This window comes from Solea solea, chromosome 9, assembly GCF_958295425.1.
Source record: "Solea solea chromosome 9, fSolSol10.1, whole genome shotgun sequence".
Lineage (NCBI taxonomy): Eukaryota > Metazoa > Chordata > Actinopteri > Pleuronectiformes > Soleidae > Solea > Solea solea.
In genome coordinates, this window is record NC_081142.1 from 24,890,102 (window position 1) to 24,908,111 (window position 18,010).

The 18,010-nt window shown below is 39.9% G+C and overlaps 1 protein-coding gene across 10 annotated transcripts in view; it reads right to left on the minus strand.

The window, feature by feature from the left end:
• The window catches only part of mast2 (microtubule associated serine/threonine kinase 2), a 135,982-nt gene that overhangs the window by 100,727 nt on the left and 17,245 nt on the right, over nucleotides 1-18,010 (minus strand). For 7 of the 10 annotated variants that reach the window (XM_058637608.1, XM_058637622.1, XM_058637611.1 and 4 more), the window contains exons 2-3: nucleotides 7,963-8,134; nucleotides 6,591-6,790 (exon numbers count right to left, since the gene is read on the minus strand). In XM_058637608.1, the coding sequence (XP_058493591.1) occupies nucleotides 6,591-6,790; nucleotides 7,963-8,134 (372 nt within the window). The remainder of the gene's footprint in view (nucleotides 1-6,590; nucleotides 6,791-7,962; nucleotides 8,135-18,010) is intronic. The other 3 variants (XM_058637621.1, XM_058637620.1, XM_058637610.1) reach the window with 1 other exon arrangement.

Consider the following 18,010-nt stretch of genomic DNA (forward strand, 5'->3'; position numbering starts at 1 on the left):
TCATTTTTATAAAATAAAAGCAAGTGATTGATTTTGTGAGTTCAGCCTCTTAAATGCCATGGTTTGTTTTCTTTTAATTTCTATGGCTGTAAATTGAATATCTTTGGGTTTTGGACTAAGCTATTCAAGGTTATTATTAATAGTCAATACAGAGTCCTGTTCTTCTCAAATTTCCTCAGTTTTAGTGGTTGATGAAGAGATACTCTCTGTTCTTAGATACCATCATAGTGAAGTTGCTCATGACTGAAAATGACTCTGACGCCACATCTCTTTCTCCTACTGCGGAGTCCAAGTTCAAACAAGGACACTGCAGTCATGTGGAGCTGAGTGCACTCCTCAATCTCTCACCTGAACCCCTGTCACTCTCGTTCTCTATTCTATCAACACCAGAGTGACTCCTCTCACCTTATAGAGGATCAAGGGATGAGAGCAGAGAGAAAGAGACAGAGCACAGCGAGGACGACACAGTCTGACTGAGAATGGAAGATGGCAGCAAAAATACAGAGACACAAAGAACTAGAAATAAAAAAATAGATAAAAGTGCAAAAAGGAGAGAACATGAAAAGGCAAAAAAGCCTTGGCTGTGGCACATTAAAGGTGACATATCTTGAGAAGCCTTTTCAAGACGCTAAGTGGATTATACAAGAAAGTCTCATCCATATGGAAAAAAAACCTGCTTCTGTTTCATAGATTATTGGATTGAACACACACATTCTCTAACTTAATCTGAGCGTGAAGGACAGAAGAAGCTTAGCAGTGTGCACATATGAGGCACGACTGCACTTGACCATGTGCTTAAGAAAATCTGGCTGTGTTCAAAAATAAACTGATGTATGTTATAACTCACACTGATCTGTTGTTTCATCAGGTAAGACACACCTGGCTCTAGCTCCCAAAGATTTCACGTTTAAATGAAACCTACGCGTTTGGTGGATTTTGTATCTAAAATACTCCTAATACCTGTAGTTTAGCGCATGCGATGAAACCAAGAGGGAATTCCAAGGCTGAGGCAAACAGCGAGAGGTCAAACTGAGGCACCAAACCAGATTAGAAAGGAGAACCCGAGAATGAGAGTGAACAACGGGGACAACCCAGCAGCTTTGGTTCCATATCTTCAACCATCCATCCTTTGTCTACCTCTTTATCGTCCACATGAAGCTTGTGGATCACTGGAGCCAATCCCAACTAACACAGGGCGGAAGTCACACCCTAGACAGGTCACCATTCACTCACACTCCCACCTACACGCCTCTGACCTTTTGCTGTGTAATAGTAACAATGAGCACTCAAACACACCAAACCAACAACTACTAAAAACAGATTTTGCACGGGCACTGCACTAGTGATATTTAATTAACAAAGTGATGAAGTGAATAAATATCATCAGTCACCTGACTTTTATAGCTAAACTAATTATACTAATATGGAAGTGGAAATAGTCTGCTGTGTTTTTTGAGCAGATAAAAAAAAACAATCACATTTGTGTAATCAGTGCATAAATGTTCTCTTCAGACGTCAGAAAACCAGTCGTCCATGTGTCATCGTCTCCATCAGAGCTGAGGTAAGGGTGCAGAAATTATTCAACATGTTCTCATGTATATTTAAGAGGCAGCTGTGTCAGCCTGCAGTTCCAGCACAGCGACATGGAGGAGGTGGAGAAGGAGGAGCAGGCGGAGGAGGAGGAGGTCACTGGGGTTGAGGCCTGACGTCTGCACACAGACTGTGTACTTCAGTCTGAACACCACTGTGTCTGTTCTACAGCTTGATTAACCTCTGTGTGTTTGCATGCATCATCATCCTGCTGCAGAGCACAGTCTGATTAAAGCAGCACACAGGTTAAACTAGAGACATGAACATTTATCGATATACAACATGTATGTTAAATAAACAGAATACCATGTTCTGCTTACAGTTTGTGGGGAGGGCAGGGAGGAGATTAAATGTGTTCATCTCTCCTTTAAAGGAGGATTATATCTAAATTCATGTGGAATGATACGATTTGATGCAATACATGAATTAGAAAAAGCAGAATAGTTTAGTGCTTATCTTCAAATAGATATTTCATGGAAGCTTTTTACTGGACTTTTACTTGATGACATGTGAATAATTTCTATTTCTCTCTATATATATATATATATATATATATATATATATATATATATATATCTATCCACAGTTACTTTATCATGATGTGATGATATCCAAAATCAAAGACAAAGTATATTGTCTCATGTCACCATATAAATGGTTAGGGTTTGGATTTATATAGCACTTTTCAAGTCTTTATGAGACTCAAATCTGCTTTTACATTACAGTTTTGCCATTCACACCCATTCATACAGTGCACGTCCCATCACTCGTCTTTTATACACATTCACACGCTCCGTCAGGAGCAACATGGGGTTAAGTGTCTAGGCCAAGGACACAAAGTGCAATACAAATAAAATCTATTATTATTATTATTATTATCAGCGTGTAGACTAGAGGAGCGGAGCTATTATAAAGATATAATATTCATATATTGACCAGACCGGTCTTGATCCTTTCATCCCGAGAAGGAAACAGAAAACATGGTTTAACTGAATCGGTCCATTAAACAAAGGACAGAGGGTCAACTTCAGTCATACACCGTGATGACGATGAATGATCAACAGGAGCTTCACATGAATGTACGAGTGATCTCTCATATATTCAGTTTCCAAATCCCTTCCAGCACACTCTCACTCACTCACTCTCTCACTCACTGTGTTCAATGAAAAGGTGCCAAAAAAGAGAGGCCGCCTCAACCCAGCAACACTCCACTTTCATGTTCAGCCCTGTGTTCTTCTTCCAGCAGAGCCTTTCATTCCCATAACACATACTAATGAAATAAAATAATAATAAAAAAATGTATTTCAACTTTCACCCATTCAGAGAATGATGCTCAAAAAAAGAATCTTTCTTTTTTTAAATATTCTGTGACCATGGAAATGCCCAGGTTCACTTATGAGCAACTTTACCGTCAACATAAAAGCCCAGGCAGGCAGACACACAAACAAACACCACCTGCTACTTGCTAGAGTTACCAGGCAATACTGGAGTGTTTTACTGGGGGAAAACACAGACAAAATAATGCACTTAAAAGAAAAGCAGTGTAGGGGAGCAGCAGCAAGCAGACTCTTGTTCATTAGTCAAGAGGTAAACACCATCTGGACACAGACACACACACACACACACGGACGGACGCTTCACTAACAGAAGCACAGAGAGCTTGTGCTGTCAGGTAACAATCCTGGGTGGACGACGACACTTTTTAACACCAAAGGAACATTAAGTGATGACATGGTAACGCCACACGATATATTCACTTTTTGCAACATGCCAGTTAGGGTTTGGGTCATGATTCGATTAGAAATCCATTTTTGTTTTTTTAGCTGCTAATTTGAGGCTAATTTGCTAATTTTTTGTGCACAAATATCCTCGGAAAAAAGGTTACGACATACCTTAGCTCACTTGTAAGTGAAGCATTTGTTTTCTACTATGCTGTAACAGTGCAGGTCCTTTAAAATGGAACTGAAATCAAAACCGAAGCAATGTTATTAATATTAGTATTATTATTATTATTATAATAATACATAATTAATCTATTTAAAGTTAAGTTATTTTTACATGACTAGATTTTTTTGACATCTCTAATATATAGTGTAGTTACTCATGGCTACATTTGATGCAAGTGATATAATTTTGACTCCACATTTCAACATCGTTTTTGATTTATGACTTTCTTTGATAACAGTTAACAGCTAAAATGTGGTTTGGGCAACAACATTCTGACAAGTTCAAACCTTTTTTTAACTGCACTGAATGAGAGCAAATTTCCCACTTATTATGGAGACTATAAGTCTATAAGTAAGGCTGGCTTGCCTTTAAATCAGGGCAGTCACTGGCTGATAATTTTGGCATTTTTGTTTGTTTTTTGGGCCATATATTTGGCCAATTATTATTATTTTTCTCTCCATCTGTTAAAAAACAACCACTTGATAATAACAAATAATAACAAAAAAGGTTTTCACTTCAATTACTGGTTAACGTTCCATTCTACATTTAGCATCATTTCCATGTCTATTTTATGTCGTTGCAGTTAAATTGTATACTGTATTTTCTAGAAAATAAATATTAAACACAATAAACAAGTCATCAAAAAAACATCCTTCCTCTAGGTATGATCTCCAAACACAAAAGATATTCAGTTGACTGTCATTGGGGAGCAAAATGCCCAGAAACCATTCACATTTAGAGCTAAAATATTAGAAATATTAGAAACATTTTCACACTAAATACAATCTGCCTCTATCAAATATAATCTTCTGTGTTCTATAAAGTGTAGCACAGAGGGTGAGAGGAGAAGCAGAGGAGAGTGGTGGGGACGGGGCTCAGGTGTTCTTCCTAAATCCTAATGGAAGTCCATTTGAAGCATGAGATGAAGCTTTAAAGGCTGTGATGTAAAAACTCTGACAGCCGTGACCCTGAGCAACAGCACTGAGCTTGAATAAGCTGTGCATCAACTGCTGTTTACTGAGTGATAGGATGAGCAGGACAGAGGAGAGAGGGGGAGCGGGCGAAGAAAAAGGAAGACATTAACAAAATCGCCCATGAGAAACACAATAACCAGCCTTCATTTTCTCCACTTGAATAAATCTGCTTTTAAATCCGGGCTGGCTGCTTCAACCACAGGGAGAATAACAATAATATAAATAATAATGATAATAATAATAATAATAATGATAATAAAAATAATAATAATAATGACGTATTTCAAAGCAGCCAGAAAAATAGTCACTATTGACCACAATAGGTGAAACTAAATAAAATATCCCTAACACAAAACAGTGGACAATAAATGAAACAAAGTTGGAGAGAAATTTTCTGAGCCCGGAAACATTGACAATGTAATTTTTAAGGAATAAATAATCAGATTAATGACAACAATGATTGATGATAATTGTTCATTTCTTGCATTCACAGCACACTGTAGTCACTGTAGTTCACAGCATGCAGTGTGAGGGGAAGGTCTTTACATTAAACACAGCTGCCATCTGCTGGTGGCTTTCTGTTACACACACTGTATCACACTCATGTGTCAGATAATCCAGATTATTTTTGTTTGCTAAACTCATCCTGAACCTGATCAGGGTTTAAAAATGAGAGTTCTGCCACGGCTCTAATCACCTGGAGTAAATAAAACTAATTGGGATTCCAATTCGGAGGCGGACGCAGTCTGCCTTTCAGCAGGATTATACAAAACATACTCAGTCAGCATCATCTTAAAGCTGCAGTAGGCAGAATGTGCACCGCATCAGGTTTAAAGATGTATTTGCTATATGAGCAAAGAAATCAGAAAATATTCACATTAAAAAAAATCAGAGAACACACTCAATTATCCATTATGAAAATAGTTGGAGATTAATTTAGTCATCTCTTGCCGGAGAAATCGACTGTTAGTTGACCGTGTATATATATATATATATATATATATATATATATATATATATATATATATATATATTTATTTAATATAATATAATATAATATAATATAATATAATATAATATAATATAACCAATCACTTTCTATGTGCAACATCACTCTTTACAACTATGCACCTGGCATAGCAACGGTTTAGCTCAAAATTAGAAGAAGTTGATTTGAATGTAGCACATGTATGTATGGTTGAATCAGCACATTGGTTTAGCTCTTTTACTGCTGTTGGTTCAGTAATTGTTAGTTGCAGAAAGAATAAAAAGCCTTTCCCTCTCCCTTCACTACAGTAGTGCGACGCAACAGTTGCCTCAGTCCATCTCGACATAAAACAAATCCCTTCCCATGCACAGTGACAGGGGACGTCTCATTAATAATGGCAACATGCCAAAGGATTAACAATATTAAACTATGAAATATTACACTGTAACACTGTTTAGTTTATCATGGTGGATTCAGTTTGTAGTCCCCTCAACAGCCAGCAGGAGTCAGAGTAGACATTAAAAACAAATGCACTGCACCGAGCTGCCGTCATACTGCAGCAGCAGCAGCAGCAGCAGCAGCAGCAGCAGCAGCAGCAGCAGCAGCAGCAGCAGCAGCAGCATCTTCACATTCATACAGAGTCTGCTCTGCGACGCATTTTGACCCACAATAGTCTTAAGCAAATACACACTACAGTCTGTGTGTGTGTGTGTGTGTGTGTGTGTAATAAAAGCCTGAGTCATATTTAGTCTGCCTGTCTGCATTTAGCTGGCAGAGGTTCACTCTTCCATTCACTCTCTGTGACTCAGCACTTATCAGAATAACAGTCTGTTGCTTACACAATTCTACACCATTTGATTTTTGTCAAAGCACACAGCTAGGTGTTGGTTATTAAGACGACATGTGGGGCTAATTATATGTCCTTCATATACTGTACATCCAGAGAGGATCGGACAAATACACTGAGTTTTCACCCAGTAAAGCTGAAGTGTTCTGGGATCATCCTAACATTCTCAAATTTGAATCTGGGAGGGAATGACTTGCACAAACGAGTGAGTGTGGATGTAATGGCATAGATTTAGTGAACTGACCAGTCCAGTGAGCGATGGAGCAGACTGTCCCAGGGTCTGGCTCCTCATACGGACCAGGTTGTTGACCTCTCCTCCTCCTGCAGTTCCTCCACCAATGGCTCCCTGGCCTCCAAAGCCTCCAGAGGCTCCAGAGGCTCCCTGCCAGGCGAGTTGACTCACGCCTGTGTGCAGGCTGCTGGACAGAGGCAACAGCTGCTTACCTGTGGAGGAAAACTCTAGTGAAATTCAACTCACCTTTTTGGGTACACTCTAGACTAGAAGCATCTGTGGACATGTGTGTAGTGAATCAAATCAGATCTAATGGGGGCTCCACGCTGACTAAATGGATGACATTTTAAATGTGGCTCAGACTCCACTTTTCCTTTGCAGCTGTCATATTTAACCCCCCAAAAAACACCAAAGAATATACTGTATTACTAACTCCACATTGCTGAGCCTTTTCCACAGGGGCTTAATGTTATCACATGACCTCTGCTTGGTTCAACTGGTGGGATTTTCACTTTACAGATTATGGACATGGCAGATTGGCAAAGGATTATGAACATACGAGGAGTCGCTGTAGATCTACTAAATCACGGGATGAGCTCAGGTCATAAAGCAGTCACACATCTCGACTGAGGGTGTGAGTAATCCCACATCGACACCACGCTGAGGTCAAAGATTTAGCAGCTGTTGATGCAGCTAAGCCAGACATGAATTATACATCACAGTGTCTAAAATGGGTGAAGGAAGCCTCTTGGATTTATGCCTTTCATGCAATTTTTCAGTCTAAATAAATATGAGTGATAAAGCACAGCTGAGATTATTCTTTACACTTTTTTTATTCACAACACAATTATTGTTGTTTGACATATGACTGTGTAGAATTGACCTGACTTGACACAGTTCTAGGGCTGCGACAATTAATAAATCAATGATTAACATATTAAAAGACTAATTATCAACTTGTCATTGGTTTTCGATGTTTTTTTCAGCTTCTTAAAAGTGTTAAAACCTTTTCTGGTTTCTTTGTTTTATATTAACAAAGAAATCATTCAACGTTCCAAGTTTTGCTTTACAGAAAAAACAAGACATTTGAGAAGAGACAGAGACATTTAAAGTTCTAAAAAACACTGGTCGACACTTTTCTGACATTTTATGGACCAAACGATTACTCGGTTCATGAGAAAACAATCGACAAATTACTCAATTGTGAAAACAATCGTCAGTTGCAGCTCTACGCCGCACGAAGCTCAGGGTGTGTTTTATCAAAATATTATGTGAGTGAAATAAGTGAACTTATGTCTCAATATTTTGTGGAGACAGTTATTGTTATTTAGAAGGTTGTATACTGTGATGATTCCTGAGTCCTGTGCATATAGCAGTGACATACGCATGTGCGTGGATGTGTTACCGGTCATGGCCATGCTGCTGCGTCGGGCCCGGTTCTCATCCTGGCTCAGCTGTCGGTGCAGTTTGGTTTTGGTGGCAATGGTCGCTGCGGGCAACAGGTCGGGATTGCTCAGCTTCCTGAAGAGGAGAGGAGGAGGAATGGCAAACTCCTTCTGAAAAAAAGATAAGAAGAAGAAGACTGATGAGACCAGACCAGACCAGACCAGACCAACATGCGAGCCACGTGCAGCCAAACAATATTTTCATAACAATCATGCAATAATACATTAGGCTATATTTATCACATTATTAAATGTATTTAATTCAACATTTATACAAGCTTGTCCAGTGTTTTAATTACAATTGTCTTTATGTTATTATCAATTTAATTATTCTGGTCTGTTTTTGTTTTTTTATATTTATAGATTCATTTTTGTGAACTATATATATCAAAACAAAATGGTGTGCAATATCACCCTGACTATTATGAATTTGCAATATCATGATGGATTATCGAGATAGAATTTTAATTTCAAATCACTGAACAGTTCATTTTTCCCAAACTGTTTTTCACTTGCCCAAGGCCCAGCAGTGGGGTGCAGCACTCACTTCAGCAGCACCGCTGAGACAAAAGAAACCATGTGCTAATCCGTGTTAACATTGTGACGAGATGGTGGCTACAAAGAAATCAACATATGCTTTGATGAACTGGCGACCTGTCCAGGGTGTGGCTCCGCCTTTCACCACACTGTCAGCTGGGATTGGCTCCAGCTCCCCTGCAACCCTCATATGGAGGATAAAGCGGTAGACAGCGAATGACTGAATTGACAAATGTGTCATCTAAAGAGCAGATTACATCAAAAATAGGTAAACCATCATTGAAGCCAGGACCTGAACTTGTCCACCTAGGTCTGATAAGGTTGGATATTAATACCAAAGCTGAACGGCATCACAAAGAGTCCTGACAGAATAAAATCAAACGTTACTTTGTTTCTAAACAGCAGAATACTATCACAGGAAGTGCAGAGAGACTGTGTGAGCCAACACAAAGTCATAAAACACAACACTAACCACTCACTGACACCACATCTCCTCCTCACATGGCCACAGCACACACAGACACACACATGCCAAGCCCACAAAAACACAGACAGTAAAAGCCGCACACGTACACACCCACCCACCCACCTGTTTTGAACAGTTTGCAGTTAGCAGCAGTGCGAGGCACTCAGCGAGCTGATGCCATCCCTCCCTCTGCCTGTCATTATCCCCACACTTCAGCCAGAGCAGCTTTTCCTCCAAACAACACGGAGCCAACAATCATCTGCAGAGCTATGATGTAGTTAGTCAGGGTAATAAAGGAAATGTTCCTTTGGACTTCCTCAATAAGTTTTCCAGGGAGACACTCAGGAGAAAATACAGCCAACACACACACACACACCAAACTGTATGTGGGATTTCTGGTCCAAACCATTTTGGAAACCACTGCCATTGCCATGGAAACAAGGTTTTGGTCAACTCGTATCTTTTTCCCCCTCTCCTGCTGGTGGACAGGCCTTTGACAAGACTTTTCCAGAAACAGACAGCCCACACAAACACACACACAGCTCCCAGATGGCTGCAGCTTTCATTACTAAAAGCCACCACTTCCACAATTTTACACACACACACACACACACACACACACACACACACACACACACACACACACACACACACACACACACACACACACACACACACACACACACACACACACACACACACACACACACACACACACACACACACACACACACACACACACACAGACAATAGAACCCAGAGAAACCTGCATCCATTAACTGAGGTTGGAGTAAATGAGCCGCAGCGAGCCTTTAATGAATGGCCAATCATCACATTAACACATGAAACTAATGTCTCCTACAGTCACAGCTCCGTGGTTCCAGAGTCAGAGGATCATTTTACACCTAAACTATATAGTCACGGGGCCCAGTGATGCAAATAAGAAATCTCTATACACTTTAAGTTGTGATTCATTACTTTATAATAGTTTTATGTCGAGGTTGATCTATATGGGTGTGTCTATGGCCAACACCAAAATGTACAAATCAGAAGAGCCAGTTTCCCTCCATCTTAAAACATTTACCCGATCTCCCTGTTCCACCAGGCTGATGGTAAGGGGCCAGACCAGCTGATCCCATAATCAGGAAGCAGGACAAACAAACGGCCTCTATAGAAATCATCTGGTTTGATTTGGGGTCTGTTTATACCGTTCAAGCTCCGAGGCGAAGCAATCCACGGTTCCCTGTTGCAGATGTCGCTGAGCAGCTGCACAGCTGTCTCTGGCTGTGCCGTCAGGTACTGGAACTCTTAAATGTGACTCAGTATTCTTCAACAAAACAGCTACAGTGTGACTGCTCTCATCCTCATTGAACTGCATGGTGAGACTGTAACAGTTCACTTTAATATGAAGGTTTTTCTAATAAGGTTTAAAACTTAACTTACAACAACTTTAACTGAGCTTTTCAAAGCTGCCTTTGTGAGATCATATACTCATATATATTGTCCTGTAAGAGGAGATATTGATACTAATAATAAATGTGAACATGTCTGAGCTAAACTGTGAATGTGCAGCTGATGATGAGGTCTGAAAAGTGCAACACAATGATGTATTTTAATGCATTTTTACAGACTGCAGTTCCTTGTTCAGCCAGCAGGTGGCAGAAAGAAAATCTTTGTGTGGACCGTGTTGAGACACATCACAGCTATCACCTTACAATGCTGCTATCAAGACTCAAGACTGTGGAAAGCAGAAAAGCTGAGAAGTAACAATGAGATGTCAACACACACTCATCATTATTTCACAGCAGCGCACGTTATTAAGTAACAAACTCAGCGACGCCTTCACAGGCAGATCATAGATGCAGAACTTTACAGACGGCTGTGATACGAGAGACTAATCAATCAACTGGGTAGCACGTCATTTCCTCCTGTTTCAACACCAGAGGAGGGACAGACCCATCTGTCTGTCATGATGAACATCAAAGTCAGTGTCACTCTGAAACAGAGGATCTGGAATAGATCACTATCAGGCCTGCTCATCCCCAAACCTGTAATAATACCCGTGATCATAACTTCAACAATGAAATGTCTCAGAGCTTGCGTCAACCAGTTGAGTTATTAGAGATATGTTTTTGTTGTGCTGCAGCCAAATCGCTTAGGGCTGTGCACTATATATCGTCATAGATTTAGGTATCTATATGGTTAAGGTATCTGTGAGGACTTTTACTGGTTTTAAAGGCTGTTTCATTGATGATCACCATATTTATTATGTGGAATAAATTAGTCAAATACACTATGGTCAAACGATATTGGACTTTTTGCCCTTATCCGATATGCCGATATATCGAGAGTGCTTGGGCCGATAACTGATACCGATAAACATACGTATGCAGACATAATTTAGTCTCTTATAGTGAAATTAAAGATCCTGTAAAGCAAATTGAGCATTTCTTGTCTTCACACCAGTGTGTGTGTGTGTGTGTGTGTGTGTGTGTGTGTGTGTGTGTGTGTATAACATATAAACAGTCGATCCAACCATGGATTTCTGCTTTAGTCCTATCACGTGTCTGATCCATGTAAACGTGACTATTGAACTGATGATGTGTTTGAAGAACACACTGTATTTAAATTCCATCCATCCATTGCTTTATCCTCCACATGAGCGTTGCGGGGCTGCTGGTGCCAATCCAAGCTGACATAGAGCAAAAGGCATAAAGATACAAACAACCATTCATCTACAGTCAATTTAGAGTGTCCTGTTAATCTCTGCATGTTTTTGGACTGTGGGAGGAAACCCACGCACACATGGGAGAACATGTGGAAAGGCTCAGGATGCGAAGCAGCAACCTTGCCACTGTGTGGACCTGTATTTCCATCCCAAAAAAAAGAATAATAGACACAAGTCACAGATGCAAAAAAGGAGGAAAATGAGACATGTAGTGGACAATGAGGGGACGAGTGGACGACAGAGCAGCAGACGTGAAGCTTCTTTTTCTGCTTCCTGACATGCACGCACACGTACACACACCACAATCAGATCATCTCATTTGCATCCATGTAAACAACTTGCAAATTCCAAAAGGAAGGAATATTTTCGAAATGAAGAAAAATGTAAACATAGCTAATGTCAAACTGCTGCACTGTTGTCATCAAGTCTTTGCCAGGTCTGGTTGTTTTCCACTGTGATTCATAGAAGAATGAAAAAAAACAGCCCAAGTAACCTGAAAGTTTATATCATCAAAGCAAAGCTGTGTTAAAGGAATATGAAGCAGTTACAGTCACTGCAGTGCTGCAGCAGCAGCAGCAGCAGCAGCAGCAGCAGCAGCAGCAGCAGCATGTATGTATGAAGCATTCACAGAGTGATTCAACCTGTCTGAGCAAGACACTGAGAAAACACTCTAGATAATAAATAAATAAATAGCTGTCACAATATAGATCTATGTAACACAAATGTCAACTGAAACATATCACTGACACAAAAACTGACCAAAAACTGCAAAAAAAACAGGAAGTAATGCTGTTGTCCAGATGTTGTCCAGTGAGGGAAGTAAAACCCGGTTTTCATAATCCTCCAAAACACACACAGCACTCCCTATGGTTTGTTTAAAAAAAAAAAGTATTGGCCCTCACAAAGATACACAAATAAGAACACAGACACACACACTTCCCCCCTGGACCCGTGCTCCTGCTGCATTAAATTTGGGTCGTCATTTATCTTTCATCACTTCCTGTGGAGAGCTGTGTCGCACTTTAATGCAGCATGCAAAAGCCACAATCCATCACACGTGTCACACCACAGAGCTGAAACCATGCAAGCTCCACAGCTGAGCTCCACGCTCAGGTTCTCACTGTCCCTCTGTGGACAAACAGACGGACGGACAGATGCGCTCGTCAGCAGAGCTGTTCAGTCTCGTAATGCCACTGCACCACAGGCCCACACAGCGAGAACACAGCCGCAGCCAATCATGTGCATTGTTTTTTGTGGCAGCATTCAAGGCCTGACGATCCAATAACATGAGCTTAAAAACCCTCTTGGCTCCAGAGGGTGTTGGACTGGTGATTTAATGAGCTGATGACAACACAAGAGCAGCAATCACCACCAACATGGGCTTGCAAGTGAAGTTTAATGCAGTGGATGCAAATAGATACATGGTTTAACTGTTATCTTTGTTTTTGGTATTACAAGTGAGGAAACACGTTGGTTAGTCCGTGCACAAATATACTGTGTGTGGCTCGTCTAGTTTAGTCTAGGATCATTGCTTTCAAGATTTGTTTACTTGTCACACGAGATTGTACAAGGTACATTTCAGTGAAATTAAAATTGCGGCACACCGCTATTTTGCTAAAACAAGATAAAAACGTAGCAATAAAGGTCAATAAAATTAAAAGTGAAGTAGATTAAAAAAATAAAGAAAACTGTACCCAAGAATACAGTACAGATAACTAATTCCATTATTCAATTCCCATTTCAATTGTCTACATGAATGATATAATGTCCATCATTTGTTTGCAATGTAACACACTAAGGTCTTAATTGTCAAATTTAAATCATTTATTAACAATATGAATGTAACAATAACCAGTAAATGCCTGAATCCAGGATTTTCCACCACCGAATAACGTTGCATGTCTGCTGCTGCAAAACACAGCTACGGCGCTAGTTATTGCTTTAGCGCAAGATCTGTACGTTGTGGAACGTCAATTATTGTCTATATTAGTTATTTAAAAAAGAATTGACTATTGATTTGTAACCTGATCAACTGTCAGTTATGTGTGTCTCTCTTAAGGCCCTGGTATACTTCCGCTCACATGCCGCGGTGCGTGGAAGTAAACCAGTGCCTTTAGGGGGGAACAGTCTGCCTCAAGTTGCCAAACAAGCCAACAGAATTCAGCCTGTTACATCAGAAGAATAATGCTGCGTTAGAGCTCAGTGCTGCGTTACGAGCCCATGTAAATATATGGCTGTTAATCTGAGCCCATGCATGTGCTGATGTTGTGTTCCAGCTGTGCTTAAACCGGAACACAGCGTTCAGATGGGGAGGGAATTATGACAGGAGTGAGAGGTGAGTTAGGACAAACTCTGGCTGTCATCAGCTGTGGTTCATGTCTACATGCAATGCACCATAATAGAGCTCTAGACATCACATGACTCACAGCCATCATGGCAGCCTAAGATGGTGCAAAAATGAACAGGACTTTAAATCCATGAAGTTTGACCAATATCACAAAACTTGACAAACTGAATATATCTGATTCTGGAGGAGACATCATTCCAGACCTGCAGTCTTCTTATATTTCCTGATTCCTGAACTTCCCTTCATCTTACTCCAGAGAGTCACTGAAAGTTTATAAGATTCATTCATCATCTACCACTTCATCTACAGCATGAGGGTCGGGGTCTGGTGTAGCCGATCCCAGCTGACATGGGCTGAAAGGCGGGGTCACACCCTGGACAGGTCACCAGTGCATCATGGGGCCAAGACAGAGACAAACAACCACTCAGTCTCACATTTACACCTACTGACAATTTAGTGTCCAATTCACTGGAGAACATGGAGAAAACCCACGGGCTCACAGAGAGGACATGCAATTTCCATACAGAGAGACCCTCGATCACAAACTGGGGTATTTCTTGCCACAAGGCAACACTGCTAGTGCTAACAGTGGAGGGAAACAAATGGAGGCAAGCTGGCCGTATGTTGTTGTTTAGTATTTACAGTATGTCTATAGAGGTGGACAGTGTTGTTGCCTGCCAGAGAGCCTTGGTTTCATGACATCAGCTACTGGAGCTCTATACACAACATTCAGATCAACAAATACTATTACATAGAGTATTAATATGAAGTCATTTATGTAACTTGATAGTATATCCACATTCCATTGTCCTGGTGAGATTATGATCTAGGCTAAGGAACAGCGTTTCAGGGTTAATCAGTAACAGCACACCGTTTGTTTGTTTTTTGGCAGTGTGAATTGTATATTGCAGAAAAGCCCCTTTTAGCCCCACTAGCATAGAACCTGGGACCAGGTACTGTTTTAGTACCTGCTCTGACGAGGTTCCAAGCGAGATGAGCTGATATTATGTATTATGTATGCGTGACGTCGCCAGACTGCCGTCACTGGAAGAGGCATGAGCCCAAAGTTTGACACAAAAGTCAAGCCGAACAATGCTGAACTGTAGATCAGTTAAAAAGACTTAATCCTAAATATGTCGGTTGAAACGGAATGTTACACGGTTCATAATAAAAACATATTCACAACGCTAAATGAATCTATAAATAAAATAAATAAATAAAAAACATACAGAAAGATTTATCACTTAATATTAAGTGGCAGATGATTAATCTGTAGATTATTTTCTCCAATAACTGATTAGTGGTTTGGTCCATAAAATGTCAGAAAGATGCCAATCTATTTTAGCTAAACCTCAAAATAAGTCGAAGTCCTAAAATCTTTTTTTTTGGTCTACAAACCACAGACATTCTGTTGTTATAGACGAGCAATGAGAACAAAACAATATTCACATTTAAAAAGATGAAAAAAATTATCAACAGACAAAATAAGCTAATAGGTGGAAGAAAATGCAAAAAGTACAAAAAGCTTTTGAATATACTTTCTAACTGCAGATTCCTGCATCCTCTTCATTCACAAGCTGTAGACCCAACACTGATGTAATGATGTCACAGTTTTGGATTTAGTAGCTACGTAAGTAATTACAGTACATAGCAGGAATGAATTAACTGGTGAGATCAGTGGTTCAAGTCAAGTCCCTGGCTGCTTGTCCCACCCGTCTCTATCACTATGAATGCAGTGGTTCAAGTCAAGTCCCTGGCCGCTTGTCCCACCCGTCTCTATCACTATGAATGTAGTGAAAAGCAATGCCCTGATTTATATTTCTGTTTGGATAAAAACATCCCGCACAGATGTCAGAAGTACTTGAAAGACAATCATTTCTTACATGTATACTATATACAGTATTATGGTCCTGCTTGCAGATTTTATTTCCTCCATCAGCTCAAAGGACATTGATTGGTTTGCTGGTGACGCCTGAAGCACAGCCAGCGCACAGAGCTGAGTGAGTGATGTCTCTATGATCTCTAACTATGGCTTTTAATTCTGCTCAAAAGTTTTATGTGCGTTTTTTTTGTTGTTTTTTTAACCGAACCAAAAACCGTGATATGAACCGAACCGTGGATTTTGTGAACCGTTCCACCCCTACTATTTTGATAATTGATTAATTGGTTTGAAGCTTTTTTCATTATTAAAACAAGATTTCCGATTGTTTTAGCTTCTTAAATATAATTATGTTCTGGTTTCTTTGCTCCATATAACAAAGAAATCATTAAAAACTGAATAATTCTGGTGGTGGACAAAAAAAGACATTGGAGAACATCATCATTTCCAGGTTTGACAAACACTCATCAATACTTTTAACGTTTTGTGATATTTTATGGATCAAACGATTACTTGATTAATCTAAAAAATAATCGACAGATTCAGCGATTATGAAAATAATCATTAGTTGCAGCTCTAATGAACACCAAAAGCAGCTTTACACTACCAATTTGTCATTCAGCCATTCACCTATTGACATGCGGCAGTGATGGGTTTACTAGAAGAGAAACAGGACTGAGAGGATATTGTTTTTTTTCTATTATCAATAGAATCAGAGATACAATAATAATGTGTGTAATTTGTCTTCGTTCTTGGCCAGGAAGACAAGCATGTCAACAATGTCCTGCCATTAATAAGGATTAGTGTGTGTATCCTAACACACTAATGCGCCTGATTGCTGGATCTTGCTCAATAATCCAGTCAATCTTCTCTTGTTTCAAGCCCCGAAATCAAATATAAATGTTTGGCTGTTATAAAATCAGCACTACTGTTTGTAGAAATATTTTAAAACAAATGCTACAAGATGTGCGGGTGCTGAATACGGCCGCTTCTGGTCACTTCAAAATGTTGGTTATTTAATCAATTCAACCACGAATGGAACTACTTTCTTAATAAACCTAAAAAAAATCTACACGATAAACTATAGAAAAGTGGTCAAAATGTCCAGTTCAAACATTTTCCTCCAAACCGCACCCATCTCACCTGGTAAGGTAAGCGGCACCTGTCCTCCGCAACAGTTATAATCCAATTATATAAATAATCTGGATGATAATGGAAGCCAAAATACTGCCAAATTGGCAATCATCCAAACAAAACAAAGTCTTCCATGTCTCTACGTGATGCATGAAGCGCTCCAGTTCACTATGGGTTTTCTTTTGAAATCAAATTCTGAAAATGCATACCAGCTGATACGTGATAACATCTAACATATCTAATATCAACCCAAGCCAAGCTGTGAAGCAATAAAAGAAGGAGTAAGTTCAATAAGGAGGACGAAAGAGACTCCACTGCTGGCTTAGCACAAGGTCACGTATACCATCCCAAACACACAGTGTGTGCAGGAAGGTTTGGTAACAGCAAAAGAGGAAGAGAAACAAACTGATCAACACATGCATGCGAGTGTGTAACAATACCCACGAGGAAAGAAGCTGGAGGGAAACAAAATCAACTGCTAAGTCAGATAGTTCAGGGTTTTTGAAGCATGGTTGTATGAGTTACTGACAGAGTCAAAACTGACTCAGTTCTGCACATCAAGATAAGACACAGAGGCTCGCTCTCGGTGAAAACACGGCTGCCAGTGATAAACACATTTCTAACAAAGACTTGCCTGTTGAAACCTGCAATATCTCTGTGGACTTTGGTGCAGGGGAGTGAGTTCAAAACAGGCCGTCCCATAGTGAGATAAGAGGTGAACATTCTTCTTAACTAAGCTATAGCACTTATTAAGTGACACATCTGTTTTTCCTTGTGTCCCAGCTGGTAGCCATGATTTTACTGCGAGCAAGCTTCTGCATCTTCACCTGGTTCTTACTATGTGTCAGTACCTCATGCAGCCACACTTAAAAACTGAACTATCGCTTTAACTGCTG